Raw genomic sequence first — 18,704 nt, 5'->3', positions numbered from 1 at the left:
GCATTTAGCGTACAACAAAGCCTCGCGATAATATAACGTTATGGCAGACGCCTATACTTGTTTACGGAACTGTCGCGAGATTAGAGACGGAAGATGGCAGTTCTGTCTTTCCTAGAGTTGTAGGATATAGCAACACACTAGTGTCGCTTCCAACAGAGGGACTGTGTATTATGTGACGGATGGGGAGGCAGATTTGTAGATAACTGAAATATCACGCTTTTTAAATGCATATGCCGTATGTTTCATTTGAAGATTTTCGTGTTTTCTTGTTGTATGGGCTGCTGTTATTGTCTCAGCATTCCCAAGGCGCTCAACTACTTGACTCTAGCAACATCTCTGCCAGCGACAGTTAGCATTTTACATTTTCCTGTGTCGTTATCGTTGGCAGCTGTAAGTCGTATGTTTTAAAGGTTCGTGTATTTAAAAATGACTGGAGAAAAGATCCGCTCGCTGCGTAAGGATCACAAGCCCAGCAAGGATGAGGATTTGCTGGAACCGGACGAGGAAGCTGCTGCTGGGACGTTCACTTCGTCGACAAGGACTAGAGTCAAAGGAAATAAAATCTTTAGCAATCACAAGATAATCAAACCACCAGCGACACAACAGCAACAGAATCAGCAGTCGCAGATTAATGATAACACTAACACAAACACAGCAGCTGGTACTATCGATGATAACAACAAGAACCCCATCATCCGTAACACGGAAGATTTCCCGGTCCACGAATGTGTCTTTAAAGGAGACGTGCGCCGATTGTCATCCCTGATTCGGACCCAAAACATCTCTCAGAAAGATGTACACGGTAAGTCATTGACGTTGAGATAGTTAACCATATCTCACAAATAATAATAATCTAGCTAGTTAGTGTCAGTTCTGAGTTTTTAGCCAGGAATGATCAAAATGCTAGTGCTGTACTAGTTATGATGCTGGTATCGTAGCTGAAGTTAGCAAGCGTCAACCAATTCGTTACGTTATAGACTTATTTATGAAGCGAACTATCTCGTAACGACACTTCTGTTATTGGCAGCTAGAGTAGCCAGATGTTGCTTATGTTATACAAGTCGTAACCAGCACTGTCGTTTTGTTGTCTTACATTACCGCTAAATACTAATTTGGTTAACAATTTGGCGTGGTCTAGTCTACATGCACGAATGCAAATATGTTAGACAATCCATATTGTTGGCTCATCGTTTTTACTAAAATGTCATTTTAAAACACCCTTGCCTTTGCATATGTGAATCCTATAGTCTAGTCTAGCTACGCTCAGGGCAGAAGACGTGTTCTTGTTATTTGACCTCATGACCTTGCTGTAGTGCAAGTTTCTAGTATGCCGAAAAGTTATGTGTTCTTCAAAGTACGTCAAGTGGTAAGTGTTAAGAGGACTTGAGATATGGTCTCCTAATCAGCCAAGCAGTGATTATATCATCAGCGAAATACACAAATAAATTGGAATTGTGAGTTTCTGAACAAGAATTGACGGCAGATAGAATATTGTTATGACACACTGTAGATGCTGTCAATGCATTATTGAGGGAAGGATAGTCTTCAGGCAACCAAGTTCAATTACACACTAGATACCTTTGTCACCTTTTCTGAAAAAAAGTACAAAGTAGAATATATACACATTTTATTGAATTAAAAACAAAAAAATGTGTCTTGATGTCAAAATAATTGCTTTAACTATTTAAATTTCTATGACTTCTACCAACTTCTTTAAAAAATCCCTTAAAATTGTTGCTTGATATATTAGGTTTAATTAGCAAGGTAAGGATGGATTTTTTATTAAGCTTACCTAGTTTCAAGTATGCCTGTTTCTACTCTTTTCACAGCTGGTTACAGTAAACCTTGGTTCTGTTCTGAAACCTTCGGTTTCGCTTCTGTACGGTCTACCTAAAACAAAACAAACATTTTAATATATTGTTAAGATTTTGTTACTACAATCTTAAGTAATTTAGTAGTAAGAATGGAACATGGAAGAATTAGGTTGTTTTGAATGTTTTCTAATGGACCTGTGGTGTTTGGCTATGTGTGCATTATCCTTTCCCCAATCTAGGCTAGCTATATTTTGAGGTTTGTCTCTTTTCTGGATTTCTTTTGTTTTTATTAATGATAGAGCGGTGTTGTCCTTGCTCTGACAGAATTTTGGCCTGGCTATTTGTTGTGGCTGCTGACAGTTTTGGAGATTAACACTAATTTTAAATTGAGAAAATGGTTCTGTAATCTGGATTTAGACTATTCTGTTCAGTTTTCAGTTGAGAGGCTGGCTTTTAGTCCTAAAACTGTAGATTAAATAGGGGCAGTTTATTTTGGGCAGCTTTTTTCCTGTCAGGGCATCTACATAAGTTCCTAGCACCTTTTCTGTATGTGAAACTCTTTTCAGAATTTTAAATTTATTTCTGTTTGTTACTCTTGAGTATTTTACCATTTCTGAAGTAGCCTATATTACACATAAATCTACCCGCCATTCAGATATCAAGAGCACAGATTCTCAGCGACAGCACCCTAAAGAAGTAGTTTGAGGTGGCCCAAGCCAACATGCATTGTAAAATAGCCTACAGTTTTCAAATGTGAGTCTATAAATAGCTAAATCTGTCAAGTTAACAATCTTAAAACTCTATTTACACAGGCCACCAATTCCCCTTTATTTTAAGCTCAAGCTTGTTTAGCCTAAATTATTTATGTGCAGTGAATAGACATTAATGACTGTCAAAGTAAACAGCTAGGCCTACGGTAATGCAGCCTGTCTGTACTTCTGTAATTGTTTCCTCTATATAGGCCTACCAGCAAGTAAGAGTGAAGGCTCTGTTATTGGCTGAAAGGTAGCTCACGTTAATATGTTGCTGAGTGTTTCCAGCAGGTTGTTGGTGTGCTTTCAGTTTTGTGTATTAGAAAAGTGAGATGAAAGACTGCTTCACTCAGGAGTTCTGCAGTAGTGCTGGGGGCTTTTCTGGTTCAAATCTCTACTGTAGGTAGAGAATCCAACTTACCTGGATTAAAATAACATAGAAAATAGCAGATGTTCTTTTTTTAAAGTGCCTTCTTAAAACACTATTGCCTGTCAGGTGGATATGTAGTCAGACTGTAAATATTTTGGGATAAGCGTTTAACCTGGATCCAATGCCTGTACTGAATCAGTGCATGTAATAGGACTGATTATATGTCTTCTCTCAACTGATTTTCTGTGCACAAATCACTGAACATTTTCAATAGAGGTGACAGAAATGGATAAGTTACAGAGAAGAGGAAAAACCGTTCGATCATTACACACGTTAATTGAACAAGCTTTTAATTGAAATTGATGCAAATCATTGTGTTTAGAAATTATTGTGGATTATATATTTAGTTGGATCGAATCACTAACTATTTAAAAAAAAGTTTTTTTTTACCCACTCGCTTCCTAAGTAGCGACAAAGCTCTAGGTGGAACTGCCAGACTGGGGTGTCTCCCACGGTGAATTCTTTGCAAAAGCCTGAGAATGAACAGAGTTAAATAATGCTACTGCATTTGAAATTCCGACCACACACTGTTGTGGATTATTATCTCCCTATGAGAAAAGCCTCTGTTTTATCCCAAACTAATGCTGTACTTTTAAAGCAAATCCCTCCCTCCCAGGGTTCCCCCCCCTACCTAGTCACCTTTTCCCATGCTGTAATTTTAACATTGAGGATGCCACACAAGTCAAAACACTGAAACAAAAACAGAGCAGAAATGCATCCTAGCAAATACAAATGAGAACACAGAACTGCAACCAAGGAAATTATATGTCTGCCTATTTACACACATGATAAACATGATTGTGTATCATACGTTGTTTCACAGAGCTGCTGTTGTTAGTTGTTAGACGTCTAGGGTTTGGTTGGTACCAACAGGCTCTGTGCAGTTTTAGTAGTTTAGTAAACTAGAAGGCTACCTATGTGAACTCCTGCCGGTCTGGCCAAAAGTTATCATTAACAAACTAATAAAGTTACATTCTGAGTTTTAAATATACAATTAAAATTATAATTGTCAGCAGCTCCATGTTTGTTATTGTGTTGTATCCTATCTGTCCAAACTTTATTATAGTGTTGGACTAACATTAAAAATTAAGTTATCAACTTCTGCTGCTGATCAAACATTGGTGGTTTACGATTGTTAGCTTGCACTCACAAAAGTAATTACAGCTAGACAGTCTAGCTCACAACAAAAAAAAGTTACAGTAAAGTTGTAAGGAGACTCCTAACACTGGCTGTATTTTGCATAGCTTTGCTGAGATGAAAGTGGAATAAAAAAGCAAGAAACACAGTTTGATACAAACATAAAATGGGTCTAGCCAGTCATCCATCCCTCGTGTGTGTTTCCCGCTTGCTATGGATGAGTTGGGATAGTGAACACCACCAGAAGAGGCTACCATAATGCCCCCTGAAACAACTAACAATGACCAAAGAGGTTGCATATTACAAGTTTCCTTAAGAGCTAAGGTAAATTGGCGCAACTATTTATACACGTTTCGTGCCTGGATATGAACAATACGGCAAAAATTAATGTTCTGCTGATAGTAGTGTCAAAGAAAAACTGTTTTGCAAGGTAATATAGGCCACCACAGCTTTACTTGTTTTTTTCAACAAGGTTAGTTGATCCAATGGGCCCTTTTGCCTGAGCATAACGTAAAAAAGTAAAACAAAAATAAATTGCGCCAGAAATTCCGCAGTGCCGCTATGCTGCTACTGCCTCATATGGAGGAGACACTGTCATGAAAATGATTGTTACTTTTGTAACTATTTTTACATTTTTATCGTGGTAACTCACTATTACAGTACCAGATATTTATTTCCAGTGTACATATCTTCTGCAAGCAACCGTGGGCTTGTTTGTGGGGTGTGTATTTTATCATTTTAAATGACTCCATTGCCTAAATGTGCTGCATTTTGCAGTGCACGAATCAAAAATTTGTGCTTGCTGCTTTTTTATTTTAACTTTGTCTGCTAGTGGCTTAACACTGTCTTAACTGGCCTTCTTTCTCTCTGCTTCAGGAAACACACCTCTCCACCTTGCAGTGATGATGGGCCATAAAGGTGAGTTGAATTAAAGGCTGAATGGGTGCACACGTGTGTGTCTGTGCGCATGAATGTAAGCATGCACGTGTGTGCGTAAAGAGAGGTGGCGCTAAAACTGGTGCAAAAAGTAAAAAAATTCCCAGATTGTTTCCCCATTCCTCCGATCATGATAAAGCTGCACTTGTGTACATCAGCTTACCCTGTGGCTCTAGGATTAATAGTCTTCTACTGGAGAATGGTTCTTTTTAATCTGGTCTGCAGCTTGGAAGTTTAAATTGGTCTGTTCCCAGCTCATGGGTTTGATTGATATGCTCCTGTGTCAGTGGTTTGAAGGCACAACCCCCATTTATCTGAAGGGCCTCATAATGTGAGTTGTTGCTTGTGTTGACATACTCAGATACTGGTTTGATAAAAATGACTATTATTTTCATGTATTTATATTTGCAAACCGCAAATGTAATTCTCTTTTTGTGAAGTTGTTCATTTCAGGGAGTCATATTTTCTCTGTTATATATTAACTACCAAAAAGCACGAATTGCCTTGTTGTTCTAATGTAATACAGAAGACATCCTGTGGACAATTTTCTAATGGGAATGTGAGCGCTTTGGTCCTCTCCTCTAGTCTTAACCCAGCCGAAAAGATTTGCTGTCGTTGTCAAATCAGTGCCAGTCTGCCGTCCCAGGTGGCATATCCGGCTGAAATCTTTAGCGCGGTGAAGTGCTCGGGGATCCCATTCCTCTGTTCGATCAGGCACACAAAAAGGTGCAGTCATCTACAGCTGCTGATCTGCAGAGTGGAAGTAAACAGCGGCTGGCTGCTGGTGCCATGGAGGAAATCCTTTTTGGCCCTTTTCTGAATTGACCAATGGGACAGGCTTACAAATGTGATTAGGTGTTCCAAATTTGGAAGAAAAATAAGGGATAAAACATTGTTAAACACGCTCCAAGTAGTCTTGCATTCTTGCACGAGTCTGAAATGTCCCAAGGCACCAAACACTCGAGCTGACATTGTTTGTATGATCACACTCAGTTACTGACAAGTTATCATTCATACTCTACCTGTTATCAAAGAAGCATCAGCAAAACAGGATAAAATCATGACTAAATAAATAAATGAATTTAGACTGATGACCATAGTGATTAGTCAAAGGAAGAAAAAAAAATCATAGCATATTTTTCCTTTGAAAAGGTTATCTTGGCTGACAATAATGATGCGTGTTAAATGGAAACATTTTTGTGCATTCTAAAACACACTTTCTGGGCATTCTAAAACACACTTCCCACCGCAGTGCTTACATGGCACAATTTGCAGTCTCGGTGTACTCCTGAATGGAGCAGCAGTGTGCTTCTCCTCTCCAAGTTATTATGCCACAGGATATGCCAGCCATTTGTGCGGGGTTGGCATACAGAATTGTATAATATTCTGTGTGTATTTTGCTTTATCAGAATGCCGACTGAATGTTAAATGGCTCTATTGAATGCTCTCAAAACAGCCCTGTGGTTAGGCTACATATTATTTTTGTTGTTTGTGTGCGTGTGTGTGTGTGTTTCAAGGCAGCGTTTAAATCAGCATTCTGTGTACATATTTCCATTTTTGCACTCATGAATTCTGTAGATCCACCCAGTCCCAACTGTTTCCTCCTCATTTTTTCTTCATTTGAATAAATTCACAACATCAAAGAACAATCATGGCAGTTAGAGAACTGCTCCCTACTGCATCAGTCAGAATAAGCTCTGTATTGTGTGTACCCATTTGGGTATATTTCACAGTTTGTGAAACAAACTGAAGTAATAATGAAGGCAAGGCCAGTTTATTTGTATAGCACATTTCATACGAAATGGAATTCAAAGTGCTTTACATCAGACATTAGAATAAATGGCATAAAAAGCAGAATAAAGTGACATAAGAAGAACATAAAAAGTTGAAAAAAAAAGTTCAAAAATGAAGTGTGTGAAAGTCAGGTAAAGCTTTACAATGGAAAACTTTTCAGTCTAAAGAGCAGTGCATTGTGGGCTTAGCAACAGAGTAAAGAAAAATCCTTATGATTGGAAACAGTATTACTCTGGACAACAAAAAGGCATGCCAATACAGGAGACCCTTAATTCATACTGTAGATTACTCAGTGTGCAATTTTGGAGAATTCATGTCCAGTTGCACTCTACCCATTTATGACTCATTATGGTAAATGGTAAATGGACTGCATTTATATAGCGCTTTTATCCAAAGCGCTTTACAATTGATGCCTCTCATTCGCCAGAGCAGTTAGGGGTTTGGTGTCTTGCTCAAGGACACTTCGACACGCGGGGTTTGAACCGGCAACCCTCCGACTGCCAGACAATCGGTCTTACCTCCTGAGCTATGTCGCCCCTATGTCGTCATTATAATATACTTGCATACTAGCCTATTCTCTGCATTGCTAAAACGCACACTGAAAACATGGCTATTTATTGTTTCCTGTTTTTATTTGAGGAGAAACTTCCTGTGTGCGCAAACACATCATTTTTTGACATTCCCATTCATAGGAATCTGTAGAATATAGCCAGCAATACAACGGCTAGACTCGCTATTTGTTGCGTTTTGTTTTATCACCAGTGATCATGTATATATTCAGTAGACTGGCGATGTGCTCCATAAAATATTAATAAACTGCTCCTGTAGTCCTGTACAGTTTTAACAGAAATAACATGGAATGAATGATTCAGATGTTTTTCCATGGTGATTTAAGTGAGAAGACTCCTGTGGTTTTGTGGATATTTCAGAACAGGTGTTGTGCACCCTAGACATGCGAGGTTAGCATGGAATTCAGTTATTGCCTGCAGAATTGTTTACACCTTTATGCTGGTTGTTTTAAATAAACATAATCATACCCACAACATGTCATAATTCCACACTTTATGTGAAAAATCACAGATGCTCCAGAGCTGCAAGGTTATAACTGTATTTATGAAAAATGAAAAACTGAATCCAGCTGACCCATGCAAAAACACACGGGTGCTTGATCCCTGCGAAGTGAATGGGTCCCTAGAGTAACCGGGCCGTATGCAGTGTGGAGGTATTGAGTGCAGCCCTGGCAGCCTGAAAACAGACAGTATTTTTATTGTTTTGCTCTGCTCAAAGTGTGCACAGACCGTAAGGGTTCAGCCATTTGACAAGGGCACCACCTACAGCCAGAGCCCTGGGCATAAAGTGATATTTTGATTTGCAGACTGTGATATCTGTTCCTGTCGCTGGAATGTTTGGTGAGCTTTGCTCGTCCCCTGAACACTCTGCCCCCAGGTGAGGTAAAGCCAGCCTGGAAGAGCACTGCAGTGACCCAGAGCCGGTGACTGTGACTGGGGACAATCAGCTTAGTGTGAATGAAATATTTCTGATAATTGTGTCTGTTGCACAATGAAAACACAGGATGTGGGTCAAAGGAGCCAGGCTTGTATAACAGCAATACCTGCACTCTGTTCAGTCCATGCCAATGTTTTTAGACTGTCTTTACGTAAACGTTTATGTCTATAGCTCTGGCACCACGGTGTCGAGGTTTGAGTTTGTATTGATGCTCCTGCCGGGATTTAATTCCTAACTATATAACGAGCAAAAATGCAACTATGTGGCTTCCACATTTGTTTGCCGGTTTGTTTCGTTTGCTTTTGTGCTGTGGATCCTGAGCAACGGTGTGCCACATCACAGCACACCCGGTGTGCATCGCCTCATTCAACCGAGCGGTTTCCAGACGGACTCCACTGCAGCACTGCAGCACTGCAGCTGCAGCGCCTCAAACGCAGCGCAGCCTGCGTCTTTGGCATGCGCTGAGCCGGGTCTCACCTTACACCGCGCTGCTCGCGCTCGCCGCCTGCCGCTGTCAATCAAACGAGGGTGAAATGCACTGCTCTCAGGAACACGCCAGTGGCTATTTACTACGAGGAAAGAAAATGGCCGATTTGGAGGGAGATACGTTCTTGATTACTGCGTTGAGGGTTTTCTCAGGCTGAAATTTAATTTTTAAGTCAAGGGAAATAAAATGGCTATTTACTGGAAAGTTTATTTTGCTTTCTGCAGATGCCAGCAGAAGGCCACCCACTGCCTGTGTATAAGCGGTCTTTTTACAATCTAGCTGGCTGTTCACATGTCTGTGTTTCCAGTGAAAGCTTGTGTGTAGTTGCAGCTGTAATTTGTACAAATGTGCGAATGCGTGGCTACCTTTGAACCCTTTATATGCAGTTTGCTGTTGTAATATTTGAAATGGTTGAGCTATTGCATTTTCGAACAATTCCTTTTAAGTCAGATGATGTTGGAAAAGTGTAAAGAAACCAAATGCGGTAGAGGAGTGAAACATTTCTTTAATATGTGCATTTATCTGTGCTTCTTTGGGTGATTGGCTGCTGTAAACACAACCAAGATGTGCACTTGGGATTCTTTTGTGACATCAACAAATCAGTGCACATTCAATTTTTTTCAGACCACAATGCATTCATTTGTAGTTTCAAATGGGCCCCAGGCTGATTGTTCCGAAAATATAGTTGTCCACATGAAGTAAAAAAATGAATAACACTTGCCATGAAGGTCTGGAGCACCGTGATTTTACAGACCTGAAACCTGCAGCATGAAGTGCTATTATTATATCCTGGAGTTAATATGTTTTAAATGTATTTGCTTACCTCTCTTATCCAGACGGTTTCACAGCTGTTTAGGTGACTGCAGAATGGCGGTTGATGTTAACAGCTGCAACTCGCTGCAAGCATGGTTCCCTTCAATGAGCTCACAGATTTCCATTTTTCTGACGGGCATACACCGTACAACAAAAATGTTTTTCCCGCTTTTCTGGCTGAATGGAAGCAAATCCCTGCAGCAATACTCCAATATCTAGTATAAAGCCTTTCGAGAAGAGTGGAGGTTGTTATGGCAGCAAAGGGTGGACCAGCTCCATATTAATGCCTGCAATTTTTGATGAGATATCGGATGTCATGTGTCCACATACTTTTGGTCGTGTAGTGTTTATGTATATAAATAAGGAATATATACTCCAGTGTTTTCAGAGGAAAGATGATTAATAAAATGCAATTTTTGTAAAATGGGAGAGATGTAAAATTCAATTAATGAATAATTCAGTCTTATATTCCCTTTCATGTAATTTAACTAGCAAATGTGACAGGTTATAATTAACGTCCAGGGGCACTGATATATTGTACGTGCGAAGAACTTTGTGTTTAATTAAGTCATTTTTCACTACACGTTCATCTTGGACATTAAATATTTAACAGAGAATTAGGGGGAAAAACACATTTGTGGGGGGTGTGATTCTCATTTGGTAAATCCAGGCAATGGAGTCCTGTTGTTTTCTGCTTTGATTTCATATGAAAGACGTGATGGTTCGATATTCGAATGCTATTCAAATATTAATTGTTTTACTGACATTCAAACATGAAAATTAACATTTGAATGTGGCGGGGCAAATGCAGTAGGCTATATCTTTATTGCAGCTGTCATTCTTTCAATTTGCGTTGTGAAAAAAAAAAAAATGTCACATCAAAATTTTGCCGGGCTCAAATATTAGAAAACCCTAGGAGCAATTTTCTCGTTTTTGACTTCCATTCAAATTAAGCGCTTTTTCTTTGAGTCTCACAATGCTACCAACAGCTGTGTAGATATCGTCAATAAATGATGTTGTTGTGGTTCAAGTCTGGGTTATCACCCATTGTAATCTTAAAAAAAAGATCTCAGATGATGTAATGTGTGTACTGTACTTTAGAGGGTAAAAGGCAACTTTGCTTAGTGTATTATAAATTGTGGCACATTATAATTTACAGTAGTTGCTATTTAGGCCTCCAGCATTCTGAGTAGCCTGTCCTTTGATTTGAAAGAGGTTCTAGAGATGGACAGACTGGCATTGATACGCATTGGAATGAACAAAAACCAACCAGTTATCATTCTTTTTTGTGTATCTTATGTGATTATACACTACGGTTGAATGTGTGGCAACTCTAAAGCAGGCATCACTGTATGATCAAGTCAGCTGTTGAAAAGTAATATTACCCACCTCTCTGCTGCCCCATTGACTTCTACAGGGCTCTTTATACAAGCGGTACTTAGCCCAGTGAATTATGTAATGATGTTCTTTATGTTTTGAATGAGCAAAATTTTGATGTGAAATAAAATGAATTGTATGCAACTGGTTTAGTTTCCAAGGAAATTAATCGATGATCAAAGCCTTAGTGGCGTAATATAATGGATTAAAAGCTTTTGCCTATTAATTACGTAAGAACAGCTCTCATTTTTATGAGAGCAAAACTGCAATTAATATCTCAGGGGTCTTGCTGTTTAAAACCCTTTTACGTGTATAAGCATATAAAATAAAATTAATTGCGAAAGATAATGCGCAGTAGCATTTTCATCTTGTCAGTACTATTTTCTGGGAAATACCATAGTTAGGTTATCACATGGTGCCTTGCCTGTCAGAGACTGAGCTACGGAAATTGCTCAATTTTCATTTTTCCTCAGTGCATCAGTAAGTAAACAATAACAATAGAAAGTGTGCTTGGACAGCAGTACTTTGCGTTACAAAGTGCCAATAGAGAAAGCTCTGCTTTGACCCTTTGCTGCCGTTGGAATGATGCCCACTAAACTAGAAAGCTCTTCCTTTTTACTCCTCACTTGCCTTGCTTCAGAAACAAGACAACTTTTTCCCTTCTGTGGAATACAGTTTGTTTCAAAAATTATCCCAATTACAGGACAAGGGGGTTCTGTTCTGGTAGTGCATTGGAGTGTACAGTACACTGTGGTCAAGTCATAGTTCAAAGAACAATCACATTTTTTGTTATTGAACCCAGGGCATGGAGTCCATTTCAGAGCAACTAATGACAGTGTCTGACTGCAGATAGAACTGTGCTGTAGAGGCACTTGTTCGGTTTTGCTTTCAGTCTGCAGTCTGGTGTATTGACCCGGAGACAGAGAAGTTTCAGATTGATTGTTTGTGGTAAACACCCAGGGCAAAGGGAATTCTGCTCTTTGATTTCCGTTTAAAAACCACAGTGGTCCTGATAATCTCACTCAATTTGACTTAGTGCCAGGATTTAGACCATCCACTTAGTGTAAAAGAACAGCTAATAAACATGTGATTGTGATGTGTGGCCACTTACAGACAGTGCAGTCCCCCCTGTCTTTAATCTAGCGTTGGCATGAACAGTAATTTGAATGCAGGAATGTTATAGTTGCCCTCAGTAGCATGATGGTAAATCTACTTTCAGGCAAGAGATGAAACTCAGGTTCCATCTCCCTGTGTTCATTAAGGACACCATGTTGCCCTGTGAAATAAGTATGGGTGGTAGTACTGGGGAGATGGCTGAAAGTGAAACCCAGTTCTGTCAGTATGGTCCTCTTATCAGCACTCAGTGTGATTGGCTAATTTACCGTTTGCTTCTCCACATCATCATCTGTTGGTGGAAGATTCTGGTTGTGGCTGTTGCCAAGCATCACCTAGGTGGATGTTGCATGCTTGGCCAGGAATTCCACATTTTATACTGTATCATATCCCTTGTAAGAGCTGGACAAGCTTGCTAGTCCAGCTTATGTTGAATAACCACTTTGAAGCCAATTCCATGTTGCACCATTACTAGATCTTTTATATGAGTAAGAATAAGTAGTGACAAAAGATGCAAGCCAGAATTTATAATTAGCTGTGAAAAAAGGCCCAATAATTACAAATTAAGAATTCCAAGGTATGGGATCTTCATATATGGGAAAATATATTTGCAAAATGAACTTAGATATGTAATTACAAATGCTCCAAAGCATTCCTGTTAACTGCCTTTGATGCTGGGTATATAATTCTGTAATGGCTAAGCCTGTTAGCCTTTTGATTTGATTGCCATCCTGTATTCTGTCCTGCTTCATGTTTAAGAGGTGCACACCACAAAGACATCTGAACATAATTAGGCCACTAACTAAGACATTACATGTTGAATCCTATGAAAAAGAGCAGGGAAGTAAAAAGTGCTGACTCCTATGGAAATCTGTGCTACTCAGCTAGATATTCTTGGATGTCCAAAGGCTGTTGATATCCTGCCAGCCTGTCGGCAGCATTGACGCCTGTGTGGAACAAATGAGCAATTGACTCATTTCCAGTTAGGTACACCTTCCCTTGAGGAGAGAAATAGTTCTGCATCGCCATGGTATCAGATGAATTTTAAAATTAGAACTCCTTGTATTTTAGCCTTTTTTTTGCTTTTCAGATCGGAGCATTTCTTTTGCTGCTCTACACTGATGGCACACTTATTAAAACCTCAAGTTCAAGCTTGCTTTCATAGTATATTTTAATACTGCGTATTTAAACTGAACAATTTGCAAAGATATTTATGTTTGTCTTCAAACTGTTAATGAGATTTCCAATGATACTAGTCCTAAAGTTGTCATAAATCCAGATATGAATGACACATTCTCACAGAAATAACGCTTCCAGAGGTAAGGGTTCAAGAATACAGAATATAAGTATATTCTTTGTTTAGGCTTTTGCATCGTTTTGTTGTGACAACTGCACTGCAGTGTAGTGCAGATTTAATTCCCATGCTCACACGTTTGAGGCGGTGTTGTCACTTCCATTTGTGTTTCAGTTTGATATGAATCCTTCTGCTCATCTGTGCTATAAGGTAGTCACTGCTGTACCTGACCCTGTGTACCATGTGACCTCTGTAGTCCACCTACAGTGCAGCCTAAATGAAATCAGCCTCAGCTAAGTCTGTGTTGTCTCTGAGAGTCTCCAGCTCTGCTAAGCAGCGAGTGAGTTATTGTGTGGCCTCTTCTTGTCTTTTCTGCAGAGTGTGCCCATTTACTCCTGGCCCACAATGCCCCAGTCAAGGTGAAAAACGCTCAGGGATGGAGTCCTCTCGCAGAAGCCATCAGCTACGGAGATCGACAAATGAGTAAGCAAACGACGCCCCCCCCACACACACACACACACACACACACACATTCTCTCCGCACTGTGGCTCTTAGCCCTGAACCCCAGATTTCCTAACGGTACAACGTGTTCCTCCACGTTCCTTTCAGCTCGTTTAATCAGGCCACGTCTTTGTCCGTTAAATAAGGGAAATTCCTTCATGGTCTCTGGCTGTCGTTGTTCAGATGAAAGGAAATTCATTAAGAAAAATTCCCCTTTCTCACCCTCCTTCTCAGTCCCTGACACATACACACAGTCTCTCACGAACTGTTCTGGCTGTGTTTCAGAGAGTGCCTAAGCATGCCACAGGAGGTGATTATTTCTGATCTCTTCATTTCTTTTCTCTTATTTTGCTTACCACCACTGTTGATGCCCCACTTGAAATTGTGCATCAAAACACAACCCTTTTTGTGTTCCAGATGAATACTCCCATTTAAGGGGGGTTTTTAAGCTCTTAAAATATCCGTTGTTGAAATAGTAAAACACGAAAGTGCTTTGGTCTAATTTGGTTTTGGATGTGCTTTTACTCAGAGGGGGAGAAGCTCCATCTGTTTACCGCCCTGCATGTACAGACATGACCTCTGCCCACCTCAGGGGAGATTTATTTTTCAGTTTTTAAAGCAGGTGAATAATGGAACGGGTCGAAGCAATTTAGGAGGAAACGACATGGGCGGATCCTCCTGAAAGGTGGCATGGCTTCCTTTTGAAATGCTGAGACATTATTCATCTACCACTCCCAAAGCTGTAGCCTGCTCTACCTGCCTCCGTGCTTTGGATTCTGCAGAGAGATGTCAGCCTTACAAATGTTTTCACTTTGGGCCTTGCTTCCTTCCCCTCAGCTCTTCCCAGCACTGCCTTTGATGCTGTGGAGTGTTTTCCAAGCCAGATGTTTCATTCTGAAACTGCACAGTTTTTTTTTTGCTCAATCTTGTCTCTGCTGCAGCAGGAGGAAAGAGGAAAGAGGCAGGGGTTTGTGTGATGAGCTCTGATGCATAATGGTCAGGCCAAGTCTTCCTGCGCCTGTTAGAGCAGCGTAAATGGAGAAACAGTCCCAGGCACATAGGGGCTCACCTCTATAAACGGCCGTCTTTTTGCAGAAAAGCCTCCTGGCCAGTGACCAGTGCACCTGTGGGACGGCTTTCCCTGTAGCTCACTCCTTTCACACCGCACGCTACTCCAGATCTCCGAGATGTCAAAATTTCTCACTGTGTAATGGTTTTGGACACGTCTCCGAAACCATGGTTCACCTGCGACACTTAATGCTGCATCAACAAGAGAATCCCTCCGCTCACACGGATTTTCGGCACGCCTCCATGGCTTGTTTAGAATGGAAATCGCCAAGAAGCGAGGTCAAAATCCCGCCAAGTTACACAATGGAGCAGAAGGGGAAAAGTCACGTGGCTACAGCAGGGACTGTGTAGAGGACGCCATTGACTAGAATGGAATGCAATTGTGCTGTTAAAGCCTGTGAAAATTACCAAATGGCGTGGAAGGAATGTAAAGTGAGTTTCTGAATGACTGAGACTTGAATCATTGTCATTGAATCATATATGCCACCCATACAAGGAAATCATGTGTGACTGATGCAATTTCCTGTTTAGTAATCGGTTAACACTCTGCAGTCTTCCTCTGTCCAGAATATGAAGTAAGACCTTATCTGTTCAGCAGCTAAAATAGTCTGTAATATTGAGCAACCTGCAGTTCGTAGGCAGGCTGACAGTGACTCGTAAGCTTGCAGTAATTCCCATATTTTAGAGCAGCTTTTCTCAACATTTCTGTTCTGGAGGTATAGCTGCATTATAGTTGGGTATTGATCGGTTGTATTTAAACACAGAATCATATTTTGAGTCGGCGTGTCAGTTTCTGTGATAAGGTATCGGTTTGGCACTTCGAAGGGGAAAATTGTGCTTGGTGCTCACAACATCAAGTTAATGAAGTAGAATTTCTGAAATCTTTTTTCAGATAAATGCTCTTCCAGTGCAATGGCTTTGACGTTATGGGCCTGTGGAGGACAGTGTACCTGTCATTAAATGTAATTGAGGGTGAGCAGTAAAAGCCAGTGGGAAAGGCTTCAAAGGCTATTGACGAGGGACGGCTAAATGCGGTGTGATGAATTGGCCATATAATGAATTCGAAATCAATCAATTTTTGGCTAGCGTTCCCTCCTTGTCAGCTTCATTTATATGACTCTATCATGTCCAGTCACACACCTGTGTTTCTTCCCAGCCTTTTCATGGGCTGTTTACCCTGTATTTTTTCTTAAATGTAGCACCAGGCTGGAGATTTACTCATTTGATTTTAAATATATGGCATTTTTTGTCAGTTAGGGAAGAAACACCTCATTGGAATATGCAGAATATAACTCCAAAGAGTGTAAGATATGAATTTATCACCAGTACATTTATTTAGATGTTTAATTCTTAAGGAGAAGTGCACGTGGCTTTCCTTTTTGTTACTTGCACTTCTGTCTGTACTTCTCTGGCATAATAGCTGTCTGCATCTATACAATTGTGGTCAGCATGGGACACTGAGGGGCCACTGCGGACATTAGCTAGTTTTCTGTGTTATGCATGTGTCCATTTCAGTTGTGTGGTGGTGAAATATTCTAGTTGTAATGCTGAGATAATGACAGCCGCCCTGCTCGGCAGAGCTGGATAGTCAGGGGATCTGTATATGTGAAGCTGTCAGCCCTGCCTCCTTAGGCTGTTGTTCTCTGTCTGTCTCGGGGGGAGCCCGGGTGCTTCCAGCCGGGTTCACATGGAGGGTAGCAGGAGTGGAGCATCTTGGGTCGTTGTCCTTGCTGTGTGTGACATTTTTGAAGCGGGAAAGTGACTTTTTCAGTCTCAGCCAATCGCAGCGTTGCGCAGACCTGAGCTCTGAACAGCACCGTTGTTCGACTGGGAAAATGACATTTCCCACGTCGCCTCGGATAAAACCCGGCTTGGCGTTTAGGATCCAGACACCGGCTCGGGTGAAAGCGTTGGCATTTATTCAGCAGTGGTTGATTCCATCCCACGGAGACACCAGGGGCAAAGGAAGCACGTCGTTAGTTTCGAAGCCTCCATTACCTGATTACATTTGATGCGGCTCCGCATTATAACCGCTACTCTGTTGAATGCCTGCCATGGGCTGCGCGGTGCAGCCTGAAGGGGCAGCGACTGAGTGGAGTCTTCCCCCTCACCAACCGTGTCAGTGCAGTAGAGTCCTCGCTGCTACTGCTTACACAGAGCCCAGCAAAGGGAGAAGCTAACATGGCAGAATTGATGGTACAGCTGAGGAAACCTCCACAGGCCTCTTGAACATATACAGCTTAATCAAACAGATGATTACGTCCTGATCTACGTCTCAATTTGTATTGACATAAAGATCAATACGATGTCAAGCTCAATATGCGCTCAGTATGCATCGCAGCGCGCAGTCCAGCGTGTAATTTTTCCTTAACTAACCGGCTTCCCTTGGGTGCAAAGCCCAGCCTCTGAAGCTCAGATGATTGCCACCCCACTGTAGCTTTGATGATTTTTCTGGCAGGGAAGTTTCTAATCAAAGCTCAGATCCAGTGGAAGTGATTAGTAGGAGAGCCTCAGATCTGACAGTACCAGAGTACACTTGCTTCATGTGAGTGAGGGCTCAGAAGCTCTCTGTTAGACATTACTGTGGCTGCTAATGAATCGGACAGTGATGTGTTTGTCTATGTTTGTGTGTGTATTGTGGTTACGTTTATGTACTAGAACTGAATGGGGGAAATTGGGGAAAAAGATTTTCTTGCAAAATATGGATGGTGACTGTTTTAATAGGAAGGATGTCCTATTGAATTTCTTACCAAATTATAATGCTCATTTGACAACTGTCATGAAGACTTCATGTTGCATTGCGTTGATCTGAGAATACCTAGTTTTCGATCTGGTGATTGGCAGTAAATAGCTGTTGTTCAGTCCTAGCTAATTACAATCAGTATCAAATAAAATTGGTATTAAATAAGCTAATCTATCTTGATGGCCTGTTAGCTAGTGTTAGTTTGCTCAAGTTAGCTAGCTCGCTGATGCTGCTTTGCTAGCTCAAACTGGGAATGAATTAATAATAATTGATACCCATTAACAAGCTGCCTTAATATCTAAAACATTAAGTAGTAGTAATATTGATGTTACAGTTACTCTTAGAGAGTGATAGCAAACACTGACGAGAATCCTTTTCATTTGCCATCAGTGATATGCTGATCTGTAACCATATTTATGGAGTGCACACTCAAGATTTCATTTGCATTCCAGAAGAATTCCAACTGCTTAGCAACGCAGCACAGGCCAGTTGCCATCTGATGGGCCAGGGTTCCTTGGATTACCAGTGCTTAAGCATCCCTAGCGGCCTACCAGCTTGTCTTCAGTTAGAGACGTATATCTCCCTCAATCAGCATCATCTCTCCTGCTGTACTCTGTGTATCTTGTAGTGGTACCTGATTTTTCAAGCAAGTGTATCGGTGGAGTTCATACCATTCAGCTGCTGTATCCACAGCATGGGTTGAGGTTGTGATCCGAGAGCACTGTGTACTGTAAGTGATTCCAAATGGGAGAAAAGGCGGAGAACGTTTTCTGAATTTAGTGTGAAAATAGCTGTCATGTATGATTTGTACTTTAATCCACATTAGCTTGGATATGATGACACATTATGACAGCCAAGTCCCCACCCTTTTAATGGGCGTGAACGAGGGTGAGGGAACATGGTTGCGTAGTGATAATGGAGCTTTTCAAAGGGGATGA

The 18,704-nt window shown here is 40.8% G+C and overlaps 1 protein-coding gene across 1 annotated transcript in view; it reads left to right on the top strand.

The window, feature by feature from the left end:
• Window positions 1–72: 72 nt before the first annotated feature.
• The window catches only part of LOC135253728 (ankyrin repeat domain-containing protein 13C), a 36,518-nt gene continuing 17,886 nt past the window's right edge, over window positions 73–18,704 (top strand). The window contains exons 1-3 of the mRNA XM_064333373.1: window positions 73–802; window positions 5,010–5,051; window positions 13,832–13,936. Of these exons, the coding sequence (XP_064189443.1) occupies window positions 427–802; window positions 5,010–5,051; window positions 13,832–13,936 (523 nt within the window). The 5' untranslated portion in view covers window positions 73–426. The remainder of the gene's footprint in view (window positions 803–5,009; window positions 5,052–13,831; window positions 13,937–18,704) is intronic.

The sequence above is a fragment of the Anguilla rostrata genome, chromosome 4 (assembly GCF_018555375.3).
Source record: "Anguilla rostrata isolate EN2019 chromosome 4, ASM1855537v3, whole genome shotgun sequence".
NCBI classification, from domain to species: domain Eukaryota; kingdom Metazoa; phylum Chordata; class Actinopteri; order Anguilliformes; family Anguillidae; genus Anguilla; species Anguilla rostrata.
The sequence above is the reverse complement of the archived record's forward strand: the minus strand, read 5'-3'. Positions and strand labels throughout refer to the sequence as shown.